The sequence below is a fragment of the Oncorhynchus clarkii genome, chromosome 12 (genome assembly GCF_045791955.1).
Source record: "Oncorhynchus clarkii lewisi isolate Uvic-CL-2024 chromosome 12, UVic_Ocla_1.0, whole genome shotgun sequence".
Taxonomy (NCBI): Eukaryota; Metazoa; Chordata; class Actinopteri; order Salmoniformes; family Salmonidae; genus Oncorhynchus; species Oncorhynchus clarkii.
Window position 1 is genome coordinate 103,309,743 of NC_092158.1, and position 15,837 is coordinate 103,325,579.

Consider the following 15,837-nt stretch of genomic DNA (forward strand, 5'->3'; position numbering starts at 1 on the left):
TAACCTCTCAGCCCCTCAGTAACCCGGCTGTTAGGCAGCCTACCACGATGGTAACCTCTCAGCCCCTCAGTAACCCGGCTGTTAGGCAGCCTACCACGATGGTAACCTCTCAGCCCCTCAGTAACCCGGCTGTTAGGCAGCCTACCACGATGGTAACCTCTCAGCCCCTCAGTAACCCGGCTGTCAGGCAGCCTGCCATGATGGTAACCTCTCAGCCCCTCAGTAACCCGGCTGTCAGGCAGCCTACCACGATGGTAACCTCTCAGCCCCTCAGTAACCCGGCTGTCAGCAGCAAGGCCACCACGGTTTCCAGAGAACCCCGCTTACCTCCCCCGGAACGCTTCGGAATTCTCGAAGATAGCATACCTCATCACGCTGATGTCAGGGAGGGCCTTCGCCTGGGCTACGGCCGTGTGGGAATAACATTTGCTTCAGTCTGGAGGAGTTCGAATGGCGGAGGTGAAGAAAGTTTTCGATTCTCCATTGTCCGGGAGTTACTCCAGCTTCGGCAAGACTCCCGCAGTGTGACAGACTATGCGGTGGATTTCTGCACGTTGGCAGCTAAGAGTTGCCTGGAACCTAGAATCGCTGTTCAACACGTTCCTGCACGGGTTATCAGAGGAAGTGAAGGAAAAGCTAGCAGCCCAGGAACTACCGATAAATCGTGACTCGCTGCTACGTGAACGTAGGAAGGAGAGGAGGTCCAATTCCACCTCGCCTCCAAGGCATCCGGGAAGTCTCCAACGTCTCCATGGCTGGTAGGACCAAAGGCTACCTGAGTTCCCCACGACAGTCTCTGAAGTCTGCCGATTCACCTCTTCTTGAGCCAATGCAACTAGGCAGAGCTAAACTGTCCCCAGCCGAACGTCTACACAAAGAGTTGCCTGTATTGCGGGACTACTGGTAATTTTGTCTCCACCTGTCCACTAAAAGACCAGGCTCACTGGTAGGGGCGAGTACTCCGGTGGGCCATACGGAGAACTTTTTCTCTCCCCTTACTCGCACCCCTCTCCACGCCATCCTGCTGGGGGGGAGACCAGTCGAAATCTCTCCGGGTACTCATTGACTCTGGGGCCGATGAGAGTTTTATGGATGCCTCCCTGGCATCCGAGCTGGGCATCTCCATTCAGCCCCTCTCCATTCCCATGGACATTAGAATGCTGGAGGGGTGCTCTATAGACCGGGTCAACGAAAATTCCACTCCCATCAATTTACGAGTGTCAGGAAACCACAGCGAGGCAATCCAATTCATGCTAATTAAGTCTCCTCAGGTTTCCGTGGTATTTGGATTATCTTGGCTCCAGCGACACAATACCCTCACAGACTGGACTGCTGTTGCCATTATGGGCTGTTCTGCCACGCCCATTGCCTGAAGTCAGCACAGCCTGCCCCCGGGACGTTTTCCTGTGGGCTCGGAAGCTGCCCCGGACCTCTCCACCATTCCCCCGGACCTCTTCTCCATTCCCCCGGACCTCTCCACCATTCCCCTGGACCTCTCCTCCATTCCCCCGAACCTCTCCTCCATTCCCCCGGACCTCTCCTCCATTCCCGCGGACCTCTCCTCCATTCCCCCGGACCTCTCCTCCATTCCCCCGGACCTCTCCTCCATTCCCCCGGACCTCTCCTCCATTCCCCCGGAACTCTCCTCCATTCCCCCAGACCTCTCCTCCATTCCCCCGGACCTCTCCTCCATTCCCCCGGACCTCTCCTCCATTCCCCCGGACCTCTCCTCCATTCCCCCAGACCTCTCCTCCATTCCCCCGGCCCACTCCACCAGTCCCCCGGACCTCTCCTCCAGTCCCCCGGACCTCTCCACCATTCCCCGGACCTCTACTCCAGTCCCCCACACCTCTCCTCCATTCCCCCGGACCTCTACTCCAGTCCCCCGGACCTCTCCTCCATTCCCCGGACCTCTCCTTCATTCCCCCGGACCTCTCCACCATTCCCCCGGACCTCTCCTCCATTCCCGCAGAGTACCAGGACCTCCGGGAGGTTTTCAGTAAGGCCCAGGCCACATCGCTTCCTCCGCACTGGTTTACCTACTGCCTGGTTTACCTACTGACTGGTTTACCTACTGACTGGTTTACCTACTGACTGGTTTATCCACTGACTGGTTTATCCACTGACTGGTTTACCCACTGACTGGTTTACCCACTGACTGGTTTACCCACTGACTGGTTTACCTACTGACTGGTTTATCCACTGACTGGTTTACCCACTGACTGGTTTACCCACTGACTGGTTTACCCACTGACTGGTTTACCTACTGACTGGTTTATCCACTGACTGGTTTACCCACTGACTGGTTTACCCACTGACTGGTTTACCCACTGACTGGTTTACCTACTAACTGGTTTACCAACTGACTGGTTTACTTACTGACTGGTTTACCTACTGACTGGTTTACTTACTGACTGGTTTACCAACTGACTGGTTTACTTACTGACTGGTTTACCCACTGACTGGTTTACCCACTGACTGGTTTACCTACTGACTGGTTTACTTACTGACTGGTTTACCTACTGACTGGTTTACCCACTGACTGGTTTACCTACTAACTGGTTTACCTACTGACTGGTTTACCCACTGACTGGTTTACCTACTGACTGGTTTACCAACTGACTGGTTTACTTACTGACTGGTTTACCTACTGACTGGTTTACTTACTGACTGGTTTACCCACTGACTGGTTTACCTACTAACTGGTTTACCTGCTGACTGGTTTACCCACTGACTGGTTTACCTACTGACTGGTTTACCAACTGACTGGTTTACTTACTGACTGGTTTACCTACTGACTGGTTTACTTACTGACTGGTTTACCAACTGACTGGTTTACTTACTGACTGGTTTACCCACTGACTGGTTTACCCACTGACTGGTTTACCCACTGACTGGTTTACCTACTGACTGGTTTACCTACTGACTGGTTTACCTACTGACTGGTTTACCAACTGACTGGTTTACCTACTGACTGGAGTCCATTTCTGCCAAGGTCAAATCAGTTTACACACACACACACACACACACACACACACACACACACACACACACACACACACACACACACACACACACACACACACACAAGCACACTCACAGGCATATGCAGAGGCACACACGCACACACACACACACTCACTCACACAAATGCCTCCGTGCCGGCACACACACACCTCAGTGTTCGAATGTCAGACAATTAAAAGCATTGTGTTTCCTTGGTGACATGGCCATTCCTGTCTGTGTGTGTGTGTGTGTGTGGGTGTGTGTGTGTGTGTGTGTGTGTGTGTGAGTGTGTGTGTGTGAGTGAGTGCGTGTGTGTGTGTGTGCGTGTGTGCCTCTGCATATGCCTGTGAGTGTGCTTGCATGTGTGTGTGTGTGTGTGTGTGTGTGTGTGTGTGTGTGTGTGTGTGTGTGTGTGTGTGTGTGTGTGTGTGTGTGTGTGTGTGTGTGTGTGTGTGTGTGTGTGTGTGTGTGTGTGTGTGTGATACTGTGGAGAGACTGAGGGGTGCGTTACTCAGAGTGACAGCCAGAAAGGTGACATTGCCACCTGCCCGGGAGTCGGGCGCCAGCCGCGTCGTAATTTCTCTGTCTCGTTCCTGTTACCTTGATCAACTACAGGATAACAGAAGTGTTCCCTCTGCCTCGTTTTCCCTTGAACGAGCGACTCAAAGTGTGTGCGTGTGTGTGAGTGTGTGCGTGTGTGCCTCTGCGTGTGCCTGTGAGTGTGCTTGCATGTGTGCTTGTGTGTGTGCATGTGAATGTGCGTGTGTTTTTTAGTGTGTTAGTGTGTTTGTGTGTGTGTCTGTGTCTGTCTGATGGGTGATGGATAGTTTACTGCCTCCCAACCTGTTCTCACCACCACTAGTTTACAACTTCTACTCTGTCCTCCTCTCTCATTATCTCCCTCTCCTGTTCTCTCACTTGGAGCATCACCTTAGGTCATAAACTACTGCAGAGAGGAAAAATAGAGAACCACTTTAGAAAAGAAAGAGAGAAAGAGAAGAGAGACAGAGAAAGAGAGAGTTAGAGAGAGAGAGAGCAAGAGAAGATAAAGAACGAGAGTTAGAGAGAGAAAGAGAAAGAAAGTAAGAAAGAAAGAAAGAAAGAAAGAGAGAGAGAAAGAAAAGAGAGACAGAGAGAGAGAGAGAGAGAGAGACAGAGAGAGAGAGAGTTGGAGAGTTAGAGAGAGAGAGAGGGGGTGCAAGTCGCAGTTACAAGCTGTTTGTCAAAACTATCAAGATGAAACAGTAAACATGGCTTTATGTGGAGTGTTTCACAATACAGAACAGGTATTTCAGCAGCTCCATGTTCACAAACCTAAAATCATACAATAAACAGCCTGTGAAAAATGGAATCAAATTGTAGTGAATTTGAGCCAAACTGAAACTAGGAACCTTGAGGAATGGCATCAAAGACATGACTGCCTGCGCCAAGAAGCTGCAGACTAGAAAGGAGGGAAAGGAGGGAGTGAATTTGGAGGGTAGCTACCAGAAGCTTAGTACCTACATGATGTGAAACACACAGACACACCCTGTGCCAATAAGGTCCAGACCTCAGTTCAGGGGTTGAGGCAGGATTAGCAGGGCAGCAACACAACTCTGCAGTATTAAGGTCCAGACCTCAGTTCAGGGATTGAGGCAGGATTAGCAGAGCAGCAACACAACTCTGCAGTATTAAGGCCCAGACCTCAGTTCAGGGGTTGAGGCAGGATTAGCAGGGCAGCAACACAACTCTGCAGTATTAAGGTCCAGACCTCAGTTCAGGGGTTGAGGCAGGATTAGCAGGGCAGCAACACAACTCTGCAGTATTAAGGTCCAGACCTCAGTTCAGGGGTTGAGGCAGGATTAGCAGGGCAGCAACACAACTCTGCAGTATTAAGGTCCATACCTCAGTTCAGGGATTGAGGCAGGATTAGCAGGGCAGCAACACAACTCTGCAGTATTAAGGTCCAGACCTCAGTTCAGGGGTTGAGGCAGGATTAGCAGGGCAGCAACACAACTCTGCAGTATTAAGGTCCAGACCTCAGTTCAGGGGTTGAGGCAGGATTAGCAGGGCAGCAACACAACTCTGCAGTATTAAGGTCCAGACCTCAGTTCAGGGATTGAGGCAGGATTAGCAGAGCAGCAACACAACTCTGCAGTATTAAGGCCCAGACCTCAGTTCAGGGGTTGAGGCAGGATTAGCAGGGCAGCAACACAACTCTGCAGTATTAAGGTCCAGACCTCAGTTCAGGGGTTGAGGCAGGATTAGCAGGGCAGCAACACAACTCTGCAGTATTAAGGTCCAGACCTCAGTTCAGGGGTTGAGGCAGGATTAGCAGGGCAGCAACACAACTCTGCAGTATTAAGGTCCAGACCTCAGTTCAGGGATTGAGGCAGGATTAGCAGGGCAGCAACACAACTCTGCAGTATTAAGGTCCAGACCTCAGTTCAGGGGTTGAGGCAGGATTAGCAGGGCAGCAACACAACTCTGCAGTATTAAGGTCCAGACCTCAGTTCAGGGGTTGAGGCAGGATTAGCAGGGCAGCAACACAACTCTGCAGTATTAAGGTCCAGACCTCAGTTCAGGGATTGAGGCAGGATTAGCAGAGCAGCAACACAACTCTGCAGTATTAAGGTCCAGACCTCAGTTCAGGGATTGAGGCAGGATTAGCAGGGCAGCAACACAACTCTGCAGTATTAAGGTCCAGACCTCAGTGCAGGGGTTGAGGCAGGATTAGCAGGGCAGCAACACAACTCTGCAGTATTAAGGTCCAGACCTCAGTTCAGGGATTGAGGCGGGATTAGCAGGGCAGCAACACAACTCTGCAGTATTAAGGTCCAGACCTCAGTTCAGGGGTTGAGGCAGGATTAGCAGGGCAGCAACACAACTCTGCAGTATTAAGGTCCAGACCTCAGTTCAGGGATTGAGGCAGGATTAGCAGGGCAGCAACACAACTCTGCAGTATTAAGGCCCAGACCTCAGTTCAGGGATTGAGGCAGGATTAGCAGGGCAGCAACACAACTCTGCAGTATTAAGGTCCAGACCTCAGTTCAGGGATTGAGGCAGGATTAGCAGGGCAGCAACATAACTCTGCAGTATTAAGGTCCAGACCTCAGTTCAGGGATTGAGGCAGGATTAGCAGAGCAGCAACACAACTCTGCAGTATTAAGGTCCAGACCTCAGTTCAGGGATTGAGGCAGGATTAGCAGAGCAGCAACACAACTCTGCAGTATTAAGGTCCAGACCTCAGTTCAGGGGTTGGGGCAGAATTAGCAGGACAGCAACACTACAGTATGTCAATATCTCATAACCATGACTAATTAGATCCATGAGTCACAACTGCAACTCAATCACTGCTATCAGTTAACATGTACTGTAACCATCTGGAGAGAGAGAGAGGGAGATCGTTACAAAACTCTCTATATATAATATGACATTTGTAATGTCTTTATTGTTTTGAAACTTATGTATGTGTAATGTTTACTGCTAATTTTTATTGTTTATGGAGAGAGGGAGAGATGGAGAGATGGAGGGAGGGAGAGAGGGAGAGATGGTGAGAGGGAGAGAGGGAGAGATGAGAGAGGGAGAGAGGGAGAGATGGTGAGAGGATAGATGGAGAGAGGGAGAGATGGAGAGATGGAGAGAGGGAGAGAGAGAGGGAGAGAGAGAGAGGGGGAGAGGGAGAGATGGAGAGGGAGAGAGGGAGAGAGAGAGGGAGAGAGGGAAAGATGGAGAGAGGGAGAGATGGAGAGAGAGAGAGGGAGAGAGGGAGGGAGAGAGGGAGAGAGGGAGAGAGAGAGGGAGAGAGAGAGAGACAGACAGACAGACAGGACAGACAGACAGACCACTTACCGAGCCAGCCTCGCACCCTGCCAGCAGTGACTGGGTTTTACTATTAAAGCTGATCAGCCTGGCTGAGCATTTCACTGTAGCCACGTCACACCTTGGGCATGGTCTTTTCCTCCACACGAGCCAAAGATGTCACAGTCCGACGCAGATAGAAAGACGATAACATGACGGGGAACCCAACCATCTACCTTCCCAGATGCGTCTATCTTCTCGGAGCATCGTTTACAGACTGGGTGCCGTTGGAGTAGACTGCTAAGGGGAATAGTTTCGTGCGCTCTCCTCTCCTCTGCACGCCTCCGTCCCTTCCCTCGGCAATGTTTGGTTTCGTTCTCCCATTACCCAACCCCGCCGTCTGTCATTTATGAACTTTTAGCGCCGCTGTGCAACAGTTTCTCCGCACCCAGTGCGCGGAAGACTATGAAGACCACGCGGAAATGCCGCGCTCTGCTCTCGGTTGGACTCAACCTGGTCGCGCTGTTTTTTTCCACCACCGCGTTCATTACGACGTACTGGTGCGAGGGCACTCAGCGGGTCCCCAAGCCCAACTGCAGCAAGCAGCGGCGGCACAACTGCATCGACAACGGCACGAACGAGACAGACAAGAGCAAGGTCCACTACAGCTGGGAGACCGGAGACGATCGCTTTCTGTTCCGCCGTTTCCACACCGGGATCTGGTACTCCTGCGAGGAGAACATTCACGGTCCAGGTGAGATGATAACGTTTCTGTTAGTTAGACGCGCTCATAATGAGTCATTAGAACTATTGACATCCGGTTGAATGTTGACTAATGGTCTCGGGAAATCGGATAAATGGGTTGAAATCACAACTAAAATCTAAGTTTATTTGTCATATGCAACAGGATCCAATGGGATGTAAACGGTAGTATGTAACGCGAGCTCTTATCTCAACTGTGCACGTTGCAGGAATAATCTCAAAACGTTTCAATAAGTAGGTTAATTAAATAATAATAATAGGATGTTGCTATGATAAGAAGTCTTAACAAAGTGCGCTGACAGTGAAACGGAACATCTGCTGTTTACTGTCTTCTATAGGCTACGTTTAGAATATTACGACCAGAACTCAATCAGACAGTTATTAGTTAATATCGGACTTTACTGAATTAACAGTGATACGTAGGCTGAACATTCTCACATTGATTGATCTGCGACGTGTATTGGATGCTGCACACACTCTCTCGTCAATATCTCCCGCGGTACGTAACTCATATGAGCTAATCGTTCACTTCAACAACAGGTTTACTCTCAGACTCAGAAATCGAATTAAAGTGTATTGGTACATACACAGATGAGCAGATGTTATCACAGGTGCAGAGAAATTGCTTGTGTTTCTAGCTCCAACGGTGCAGTAATACCAAGCGATACAGAACAACAGGCACTTAATCCACAAAGTAAAAATAAAGAAATTACGAAAAATGTCAGACTGAGCAATGACAGGGTCTTGAATATATATTTAATTTATTAGTTTTATTACTTTTTTGATCATGTCGTTTTGTATTGCTAGGTATTATCACTGCACTGTTGAGGCTAGAAATACACTGCAGGTCAAACACCGTTTCTATTCATGTACTGTCCATACTGTCGATACACACCATTATATATAAACGGTGTCTAAGACTAGAACACAGTTCATATGAAGTAGGTATAGCCGTATGTAAACATGACTAACGTGACCTGTGTTCAATGACTCTGTATACACAGGGCAAAGCAGTTTCTAAGGTGCAGGGTAGAGTAACGGGTGGTAGCCGGCTAGAAACGGTGACTACGGTTCAGCGCAGGGTACTCGGAGGAGACCGGCTAGCGGTGAATGTTTAACAGTCTGATGGTATAGAAGCTGTTTTCAGTCTCAGCTCTGTCATTTTTTTTTTTACTACTACTAGATGGTAGCGGGTTGGCTCGGTTGGCTGAGGTCCTTGATGATCTTCTTGGCCTTCCTGTGACACAAGGTGGTGTAGGTGTTCTGGATGTGTTGGGCTGACCGCACCACCGTCTGGAGATCTCTGAGGTTGCGGACAATGCTATTGCCGTACTACGTGATGACACAGCCTGACAGAATGCTCTCAATGGTGCATATATATACATTTGTGAGGGTCTTAGGGCCCAAAACTAATTTATTTAGCCTTCTGTGGTTGAAGAAGTGCTGTTGAGCCTATTATCTGTGTGAAGAGACCATTTCGGTTGACAGTGATGTGCATGCTGAGTAATATGACGTTTTTCACCCTCTCCACTGCAGCCCCTTCGATGTGGATGGGGGAGTGCTCTCTCTGCTGTCTCCTGAAGTCCACGATCAGCCCCTTCGTTTGGTTGATGTTGAGGTAGAGGTTATTTTGTTGGCACCACTCTGCCAGGGCTCTCACCTCCTCCCCGTAGATTGTGTCATCGCTATTGGTAATCAGGTCTACCACTATAGTGTCGTCAACAAACTTGATGATTGAGTTGGAGACGTGCGTGGCCATGAAGTCGTGGGTGAACAGGGAGTACAGGAGGGGGCTGAGCACGCACCCCTGTGGGGCGCCCATGTTGAGGATCAGCGTAGTGGAGGTGTTGTTGTCTACCTTCACCACCTGGTGGTCAGCCCGTCAGGAAGTCCAGGACCCAGTTGCACAGGGAAGGGTTCAGACCCAGGGCCCTGAGTTTAGTGATGAGCTTGGAGGAGCACTATGGTGTTGGAAGACTGAGCTGTAGTTGATGAACAGATTTCTTACATAGGTATTATTAGGTATATGTTGATTGCGTTGTCCATGGATCTGTTGGGGTGGTATTGCGAATTGTAGTGGGTCTAGGATGTCAGGTAAGGTAGAGGTGATATGATCCATAACTAGTCTCTCAAAGTACTTCATGATGACAGAAGGGCGATAGTCATTTAGTTCAGTTACCTTCGCTTTCTTGGGTAAAGAAACAATGGTTCCGCATCGTGGTTGATTTTCCCTTTATAATCTGTGATTGTCTGGGATCCCTGCCACATACGTATTGTGTCTGAGCCGTTGACTTGCGACTCCACTTTGTCCCTGTACTGTCATTTTGCCTCTTCTATTGTCTTACGGAGGTCATAGCTGGTCTGTTTGTACACGTCCACGTTCCTAGTCACCTTGCCGTGGTTAAATGTGGTGGTTCGCGCTTTCAGTTTTGCACAAATGCTGCCTAATCTAATCGCGACAGTGCGAACAACATCCTCTATACACTTCCTGATGAATTCAGTCATTGAGTCAGTGTATACGTCGATGCTATTTTCAGAGGCGACCCCGGAACATTTCCCAGGCTCTGATGATCAAAACAATCTTGAAGCATAGATTCCGATTGGTCAGACCAATGTTGAACAGTCCTTACCATGGTAACTTCCTGTTTGAGTTTCTGCTTATATGAGGGAAGCAGCAGAATGGAGGTATGATCTGATTTGGCATAGAGAGGGCGGGGGGAGGGTCTTGTAGCCACCCCAGAACGGAGGTATGATCTGATTTGCCAAAGGGAGGGCGGGGAGAGGGCCTTGTAGACATCCCAGAACGGAGAGTGGCAAAGGTCAAGAGTTGTTGTTGCACGTGTAGCACAGAAGATGTGTTGACTGAATTTCGGTAGCGTTTTGTTTCTCAGATTTCCTTTATTAAAGTCCCCAGCTACAATAAAGGTGGCCTCAGAATATAAGTTTCTCAGAGAGAGAGAGAGAGAGAGAGAGAGAGAGAGAGAGAGAGAGAGAGAGAGAGAGAGAGAGAGAGAGAGAGAGAGAGAGAGAGAGAGAGAGAGAGAGAGAGAGAGAGAGAGAGAGAGAGAGAGAGAGAGAGAGACAGAGAGAGAGAGAGAGAGAGACAGAGAGAGAGAGAGAGAGAGAGAGAGACAGAGAGAGAGAGAGAGACAGAGAGAGAGAGAGCGAGAGAGAAACACACACACACACACACACACACACACACACACACACACACACACACACACACACACACACACACACACACACACACACACACACACACACACACAGGCAGAGCTTTATGGGAGCTGTGGAAGCCAATGTATCCTGGTGAGCACTATCTGGCCAAGTCCTTCTAATTGTTTCAAACCTAACCCAAGCCTTAACCCCGACCATAACCACATTGCTAACCTTATGCCTAACCCCGACCCTAACCATAACCACTCTGCTAACCTTATGCCTAACCCTGACCATAACCACTCTGCTAACCTTATGCCTAACCCTGACCCTAACCACTCTGCTAACCTTATGCCTAACCCCGACCCTAACCACTCTGCTAACCTTATGCGTAACCCTGACACTAACCACTCTGCTAACCTTATGCCTAACCCTGACCCTAACCACACTGCTAACCTTATGCCTTAACCCTGACCCTAACCACTCTGCTAACCTTATGCCTAACCCCGACCCTAACCACTCTGCTAACCTTATGCGTAACCCTGACCCTAACCACTCTGCTAACCTTATGCCTAACCCTGACCCTAACCACACTGCTAACCTTATGCCTTAACCCTGACCCTAACCACTCTGCTAACCTTATGCCTAACCCCGACCCTAACCACTCTGCTAACCTTATGCCTAACCACGACCCTAACCACTCTGCTAACCTTATGCCTTAACCCTGACCCTAACCACTCTGCTAACCTTATGCCTAACCCCGACCCTAACCACTCTGCTAACCTTATGCCTAACCCCGACCCTAACCACTCTGCTAACCTTATGCCTAACCACGACCCTAACCACTCTGCTAACCTTATGCCTTAACCCTGACCCTAACCACTCTGCTAACCTTATGCCTAACCCCGACCCTAACCACTCTGCTAACCTTATGCCTAACCCTGACCCTAACCACACTGCTAACCTTATGCCTTAACCCTGACCCTAACCACTCTGCTAACCTTATGCCTAACCCCGACCCTAACCACTCTGCTAACCTTATGTCTTAACCCTGACCCTAACCACTCTGCTAACCTTATGCCTAACCCCGACCCTAACCACTCTGCTAACCTTATGCCTAACCCCGACCCTAACCACTCTGCTAACCTTATGCCTAACCCTGACCCTAACCACACTGCTAACCTTATGCCTTAACCCCGACCCTAACCACTCTGCTAACCTTATGCCTAACCCTGACCCTAACCACTCTGCTAACCTTATGCCTAACCCCGACCCTAACCACTCTGCTAACCTTATGCCTAACCCTGACCCTAACCACTCTGCTAACCTTATGCCTAACCCCGACCCTAACCACTCTGCTAACCTTATGCCTAACCCTAACTTTAAATTAAGACCAAAAAGCTTATTTATGTTTTTTATAATTTTTTAGGGTACAAACCATTTGGACTTTGTAGCTAGGCCATTTAGTGGGAACCCAGTGTTCTCTCCTCTCTCTGGGCTGGTAGGCTGGCATTACCTCGTACCTCAACACAGCTGTCCTATGTTATCTGCCAGGCAAGCAGGCAGGGTGTGTATGTATGCGTCTTTGTGTGTGTGTTTGTGCTTTGTGTGTGTGTGTGTGTGTGTGTGTGTGTATGTATGCGTCTTTGTGTGTGTCTTTGTGCTTTGTGCTTTGTGTGTGTGTGTGTGTGTGTTTGTGTGTGTGTGTGTGTGTGTGTTTGTGCTTTGTGTGTGTGTGTGTGTGTGTTTGTGCTTTGTGTGTGTGTGTGTGTGTGTTTGTGCTTTGTGTGTGTGTGTGTGTGTGTGTGTGTGTGTGTGTGTGTGTGTGTGTGTGCTTTGTGCTTTGTGTGTGTGTGTGTGTGTGTGTGTGTGTGTGTGTGTGTGTGTGTGTGTGTGTGTGTGTGTGTGTGTGTGTGTGTATGTGTGTGTGTGTGTGTGTGTGTGTGTGTGTGTGTGTGTGTGTATGTATGTGTGTGTGTGTGTGTGTGTGTGTGTGTTTGTACTTTGTGTGTGTGTGTGTGAGTGTGCTGGCAGCGCGCTGTAGGAAGACTCTGACAGACTGGGGCTCCGGCAGCCTCCTGCAGCTGTGGAAGATACTGGTCTTCCTGGGTCTCCCATCTTGCCACTGGAATATCACCTTGCTACAGTGAAGTAGTGTCCTTGGGGATTACACACCTTCAGCGGCTCTTTAAAAAAAACTTCCTTTGCGCAGGTATCCACTTCTGACCTCGCTGAAGCCGTCAACCGGAAACCGGACTAAAGGCTGGTGGCATTGGGGTGTCTGGTGACGGGGGCAGGATTGAATGCACTGGGAGACCTTTTCATTTATATATAAAAAAAAGATGTATTTAACCTTTATTTAACTAGGCAAGTCAGTTAAGAACTAATTCTTATTTACAAAACGGCCTAACCCGGGCCAAACCCGGACGACGCTGGGCCAATTGTGCTGCGCCCTATGGGACTCCCAATCACAGCCGGATGTGATACAGCCTGGATTCGAACCAGGGACTGCAGTGAAGCCACTCAGCAGCCCCAAAGTCTAGTCTTGGACTAAAACACATTCTCAATAGAACATCTCCATTGAAAGTGCGTTTTAGACCAGGAGTATAGGCGTAATCTGTGTCTGGGAAACGAATACAAATTATAACATGAGAACATGAGAATACACATTAGAACATGAGAATACACATCAGAACATGAGAATACACATTAGAACATGAGAACATGAGAATACACATTAGAACATGAGAACATGAGAATACACATTAGAACATGAGAACATGAGAATACACATTAGAACATGAGAACATGAGAATACACATTAGAACATGAGAATACACCTTAGAACATGAGAATACACATTAGAACATGAGAACATGAGAATACACATTAGAACATGAGAATACACATCAGAACATGAGAATACACATTAGAACATGAGAACATGAGAATACACATTAGAACATGAGAACATGAGAATACACATTAGAACATGAGAACATGAGAATACACATCAGAACATGAGAATACACATTAGAACATGAGAACATGAGAATACACATTAGAACATGAGAACATGAGAATACACATTAGAACATGAGAACATGAGAATACACATTAGAACATGAGAACATGAGAATACACATTAGAACATGAGAATACACCTTAGAACATGAGAATACACATTAGAACATGAGAACATGAGAATACACATCAGAACATGAGAATACACATTAGAACATGAGAACATGAGAATACACATTAGAACATGAGAACATGAGAATACACATTAGAACATGAGAACATGAGAATACACATTAGAACATGAGAACATGAGAATACACATTAGAACATGAGAATACACCTTAGAACATGAGAATACACATTAGAACATGAGAACATGAGAATACACATTAGAACATGAGAATACACATCAGAACATGAGAATACACATTAGAACATGAGAACATGAGAATACACATTAGAACATGAGAACATGAGAATACACATTAGAACATGAGAACATGAGAATACACATCAGAACATGAGAATACACATTAGAACATGAGAATACACATTAGAACATGAGAACATGAGAATACACATTAGAACATGAGAACATGAGAATACACATTAGAACATGAGAACATGAGAATACACATTAGAACATGAGAATACACCTTAGAACATGAGAATACACATTAGAACATGAGAACATGAGAATACACATTAGAACATGAGAAGAATACACATTAGAACATGAGAACATGAGAATACACATTAGACCATGAGAATACACATTAGAACATGAGAATACACATTAGAACATGAGAATACACATTAGAACATGAGAATACACATTAGAACATGAGAATACACATTAGAACATGAGAACATGAGAATACACATTAGAACATGAGAACATGAGAATACACATTAGAACATGAGAATACACCTTAGAACATGAGAACATGAGAATACACATTAGAACATGAGAACATGAGAATATACATTAGAACATGAGAATACACATTAGAACATGAGAATACACATTAGAACATGAGAATACACATTAGAACATGAGAATACACATTAGAACATGAGAAAAATACACATTAGAACATGAGAATACACATTAGAACATGAGAACATGAGAATACACATTAGAACATGAGAATACACATTAGAACATGAGAATACACATTAGAACATGAGAATACACATTAGAACATGAGAATACACATTAGAACATGAGAACATGAGAATACACATTAGAACATGAGAACATGAGAATACACATTAGAACATGAGAATACACCTTAGAACATGAGAACATGAGAATACACATTAGAACATGAGAACATGAGAATATACATTAGAACATGAGAATACACATTAGAACATGAGAATACACATTAGAACATGAGAATACACATTAGAACATGAGAATACACATTAGAACATGAGAAAAATACACATTAGAACATGAGAATACACATTAGAACATGAGAACATGAGAATACACATTAGAACATGAGAATACACATTAGAACATGAGAATACACATTAGAACATGAGAATACACATTAGAACATGAGAATACACATTAGAACATGAGAAAAATACACATTAGAACATGAGAATACACATTAGAACATGAGAACATGAGAATACACATTAGAACATGAGAACATGAGAATACACATTAGAACATGAGAACACACATTAGAACATGAGAACATGATAATACACATTAGAACATGAGAACATGAGAATACACATTAGAACATGAGAAAAATACACATTAGAACATGAGAACATGAGAATACACATTAGAACATGAGAATACACATTAGAACATGAGAATACACATTAGAACATGAGAAAAATACACATTAGAACATGAGAACATGAGAATACACATTAGAACATGAGAACATGAGAATACACATTAGAACATGAGAACATGAGAATACACATTAGAACTTGAGAAAAATACACATTAGAACATGAGAACATGAGAATACACATTAGAACATGATAACATGAGAATACACATTAGAACATGAGAACATGAGAATACACATTAGAACATGAGAAAAATACACATTAGAACATGAGAACATGAGA

At 46.5% G+C, this 15,837-nt stretch overlaps 1 protein-coding gene across 1 annotated transcript in view; it reads left to right on the forward strand.

Annotated features, from left to right (window-relative positions):
• The first annotated feature begins 7,251 nt into the window (after positions 1-7,251).
• LOC139422595 (germ cell-specific gene 1-like protein) overlaps positions 7,252-15,837 on the forward strand; it is a 48,084-nt gene continuing 39,498 nt past the window's right edge. Inside the window, exon 1 of the mRNA XM_071173739.1 lies at positions 7,252-7,540. Within this exon, the coding sequence (XP_071029840.1) occupies positions 7,252-7,540 (289 nt within the window). The remainder of the gene's footprint in view (positions 7,541-15,837) is intronic.